Here is a 4,379-nt window from a genome sequence, read left to right as displayed (position 1 = left end):
ATAAAAAATTAAAATTAAATTGAGCTTTATAGATAAAATATATATTAGGGAAAATAACCAAGTTTCAAGAACTCATCGATGAAAATCCACTATCACATATAGAAAAATTAATAATTAAAAGCACAATAAATGAGTATAATATAAAGTAAAGTAAATATCATAAGATAAATATAATATAATAAACCGATGAGTTCTTGAAACTTGGTTATTTTCCCTAAAACTATATGTATATATATATATATATATATATATATATACATATATAACTATTTGTCTAACACATGCTGGTAGCATGGAAAAACAGGTATAAAAGCAAGCAAATTATAATATATCTACATTATTTAACATCCTTTTTGGCATGATGGCATGGTTTGGATGGTTCTGCAGGAACAGAAGAGCCAAAAGGCTGTGATGAGCTCCAATGTCTGCTTTAGCATGGTTTCTACAGCTGAATACCTTTAGTAATGCCAACAACATACAGAGTGTACTGACTGCATTTTTTTGTGACACCAGCAATAATGAGGTCACCAAGTACTCGCAAGACAAGACCCTTCAACCGAGAGGGGTTAAATATTTATTGGAGGAGTACGTATACACATACGCAGACAACAAAAGAACATTCTCTTCCAGATTTATATAAAACGCATGAATTTTCTGTAAAAAATCATCACTGATGAGACTCAGACACTAACGAGATGAAAGTGTTTATGAAAAACTATTCAAAATTCTGACTCCCTCTTTTTTCTTAATATATAAAATTTGTACACCACTTCAAACAATCCCTATGTACCGTGTGACTGGCCCTTGTGTCTGTGGGACGTAAAAGCACCCACTACACTCCCGGAGTGGTTGGTGTTAAGAAGGGCATCCAGCTGTAGAAACTCTGCCAGATCAGATTGGAGCCTAGTGTAGCCTTCTGGCTTGCCAGTCCTCAGTGAAATCGTCCAACCCATGCTAGCATGGAAAGCGGACGTTAAATGATGATGATGATGATGATGTGTGTATGTATGTGTGCACATGTGTTGATTTCTACACAATATCCATCTGCAATATTTCACTCTCAAGGCATTGCTCAACCCAAGACTATAGTAGAAAAATAGAAAAACTTTTACTCAAGATACCACAATGGGATTGAACATAGAACCATAAGGTTGTGAAAGAAACTTCTTACTACATAACCAAGCCTGCATTCTGGGAACCAAACAAGACCAACAACAGCCGCAACAACAAACAAGAAACCCAGAGGGGATTCCAAATATTGCTCATTGCCCATAGCTAACTGCAGTGTAGGAATGGTGGTAGTGGTGGTGGTGGTGAAAGAGGGTTGTTAGAAAAGGGGATGATCAGTGAATGCTATTCAGCAGTCAAGCAAATGAAACTCCAGGGGAGATGAAAACCGTTTCTCAGAGATATTTTTTTTCCTGCTTTCTCTGCACACTTCACTAAGTCAGAGAGAAAACATCAGCAAAATAAATAGATTCTACATGTGATGATGGTTAGTGAGTGTGTGTGAATGTGCATGTGTGTACAGGCATGTGAAAGTGAATGGAGGGAATGTATGTGTGTGTGAGTGAGAAGGGTGTATGTTTGTGATGGGGTGGGGGAAATGAGTGTGTTTATGTGTGTGTGAGGGAGTGTGCAAGTTGATGTGTGTGTGTGTGTGTGTTTGGTAGAAATATGTGTGTGTGTGTAAATCTGTCAGCAAGCTTGAATGTGTGTAGGACTGTTAGCAAAATGAGTGTCTGCGTGTGTATACGTGCTTTTACAATGAATGTGTGGGTATGTTTACACTGTATATTTTGGCAATGCGTGTGAGTTTGCACATGTATGGTTTTGCAGTGAATGTGTGCGCTCACGTGTGTGAGATTTTGTGGCATGTGTGCGTGTATGTAAGAATGTTTTCACTATGAATCTATATATTTGCAATATGTGTATGTGTCTTGACATATGTATACATGTGAATTTTCACTGAGTATGTGTGTGTGTGTTCCTCAATGTAGTTAGGCAATGTTCAGTTAAAAATAGAGTTGAAGCCAGATAAGATGGTATTTAGCTAAGTTTATACACCAGCTGGTTTCGTCATTTCATCATTGGTTCTGCAGGCTGGAAGAGGGTGGATCCAAACACACCATCTTACCACACTACATAGCAATAGCAGCCAATTCTACTCAAACTACACGTGTTGAAAATAAAGCTGATGCTACCACCACCACCACCACCACTACTGCTACTGTTGTTGTTGTTTATTGGAATAACAACTAATTACTCAACAAATAGCAACCCTCACATACTTTACTCTGTGTGTAACTGGGTATGTATGTGTGTATATCTCTATGTCTATATAATCATCGTGGAGGCGCAATGGCCCAGTGGTTAGGGCAGCGGACTCGCGGTTTCGATTCCCAGACCGGGCATTGTGAGTGTTTATTGAGCGAAAACACCTAAAGCTCCACGAGGCTCCGGCAGGGGATGGTGGCGAACTCTGCTGTACTCTTTCGCCACAACTTTCTCTCACTCTTACTTCCTGTTTCTGTTGTGCCTGTATTTCAAAGGGCCGGCCTTGTCACACTGTGTCACGCTGAATATCCCCGAGAACTACGTTAACTGTGTCTGTGGAGTGCTCAGCCACTTTCATGTTAATTTCACGAGCAGGCTGTTCCATTGATCGGATCAACTGGAACCCTCATCGTAGTAAGCAATGGAGTGCCAACAACAATATAATCATCATCATCATTTAATGTCTGTTTTCCATGCTGGTATGAGTTGTACCAATGGCACAAAAAAGGCACCCAGTATACACTGTAATGTGGTTGGTGTTCGGAAGGACATTCAGCCGTAGAAACTATGCTGACACTGGTGCTCAGCACAGCACTGTGGCTTGCTGGTCCTGTGAAACTATCCAATCCATGCCAGCATGGAAAACAGACACAAATGATGATAATGAGGAGGAGGAAGAGGGGGATATAATACATACACACATGTGCACAAGTATGGTCAAATGGTCAAGAAATTCCCTCATTTGCAATCATGAAATTCTAGATTCAAATGTCTTTTACCACTCCAAACTTTTAGTATTTCAACCAGCCATATTCAACTCAAAATATTCTGTCTGTTTTATGCTCAAACTGGCCAGATCTCACCTCTCACACCTACTGTACAACGTCATTCTAGAAATAGACAATCACATCATTGAAATCGTGAAGCTACAAGATAATGTATGATTAATTCAAAATAATGTAAATAAATAAACGTTACATGTGACAGAGTAATCTAAATGCTAAAGAATTAATGAAACTGGGTTGATATATGTATTTTAGTTTGTTATATAATGTCAGATTGATTGTGTTTGAGGCTGACATTAAAGGGTCATTGTGTTGGCAATACAGTAGATCAAACAATTAGAATTCTTATAAGAAATGACTGAAGATAATTAACTTGGTTATATATGTATATATATCATCATCATCCTCATCATCATTTAACGTCCACTTTCCATGCTAGCATGGGTTGGACGATTTGACTGAGGACTGGTGAAACCGGATGGCAACACCAGGCTCCAATCTGATTTGGCAGAGTTTCTACAGCTGGATGCCCTATATATATATATATATAAATATAAAGAAGGTAAAAGTTTTCATTCCCTTTGAAATTACTTAAATTTTGTGGTTTTCAGTCGTTTGACTGTCTTCTAATGTGTAGAAATTGCCTGTTATAGGTAATTTTTCTTGTGTTTAAATGTACACTATTTTATGTGTGTGTGTGTGTGTGTGTATAATGTATTTATGTATATATATGTTTTTGTGTTTGCAGATAATTAGCTCCAGGGAAGCTATAAGATGTTCGACAGGCACTCAGCTCTTGGTGTACACTTACTTATAGGAAAAATAGTTGCAAGGTAGTGAAATGATTTTGTAACTCCTGTTCTTTTGTCATTCATTAATATCTTCTTTTTGTTAACATTTACTTATTTCAGTCATTTGACTGTGGCCAAGTTGGGGCACCGCCTTGAAGGGTTTTAGTCGAATGAATTGACCACAGGACTTGTTTTTTAAAGCCTGGTACTTATTCTATCCGTTTGTTTTGTTAAACCACTAAGTTACAAAGACTTAAACACGCCAACACTGGTTGTCAAGCGGTGGTAATCTTTGGCCATGCGACACCAAAAATCAACGATAAGAAAGGCACTTACGAATTCATCGGCTAGTGAGTTCAGGCATTTCACCCCAAAGAAATCTATTCCATAGAGAAATTTCTCTACTTCATTTGAAAAGACAACACGAAACCGGTTATTTCCCAAAATACAATGTTTATATACCAAAAAGATTTTATAACATTTTTCTGACATAATTTAAATATATACTTTAACCATGTAACACAAG

General features: G+C 37.8%; 2 protein-coding genes across 2 annotated transcripts in view; one reads left to right on the top strand and one right to left on the bottom strand.

Moving 5' to 3' along the window:
* The window catches only part of LOC106875905 (ATP-dependent RNA helicase DHX33-like), a 69,611-nt gene that overhangs the window by 24,048 nt on the left and 41,184 nt on the right, over positions 1–4,379 (bottom strand). The window lies entirely within an intron of this gene.
* LOC106875891 (uncharacterized) overlaps positions 1–4,379 on the top strand; it is a 45,502-nt gene that overhangs the window by 34,307 nt on the left and 6,816 nt on the right. Inside the window, exon 2 of the mRNA XM_052975344.1 lies at positions 3,811–3,895. Coding sequence (XP_052831304.1) covers positions 3,811–3,818 — 8 coding nt within the window. The 3' untranslated portion in view covers positions 3,819–3,895. The remainder of the gene's footprint in view (positions 1–3,810; positions 3,896–4,379) is intronic.

The sequence above is a fragment of the Octopus bimaculoides genome, chromosome 21 (assembly GCF_001194135.2).
Source record: "Octopus bimaculoides isolate UCB-OBI-ISO-001 chromosome 21, ASM119413v2, whole genome shotgun sequence".
Classification (NCBI taxonomy): Eukaryota; Metazoa; Mollusca; class Cephalopoda; order Octopoda; family Octopodidae; genus Octopus; species Octopus bimaculoides.
This window is presented reverse-complemented; position numbering and strand designations above follow the sequence as displayed.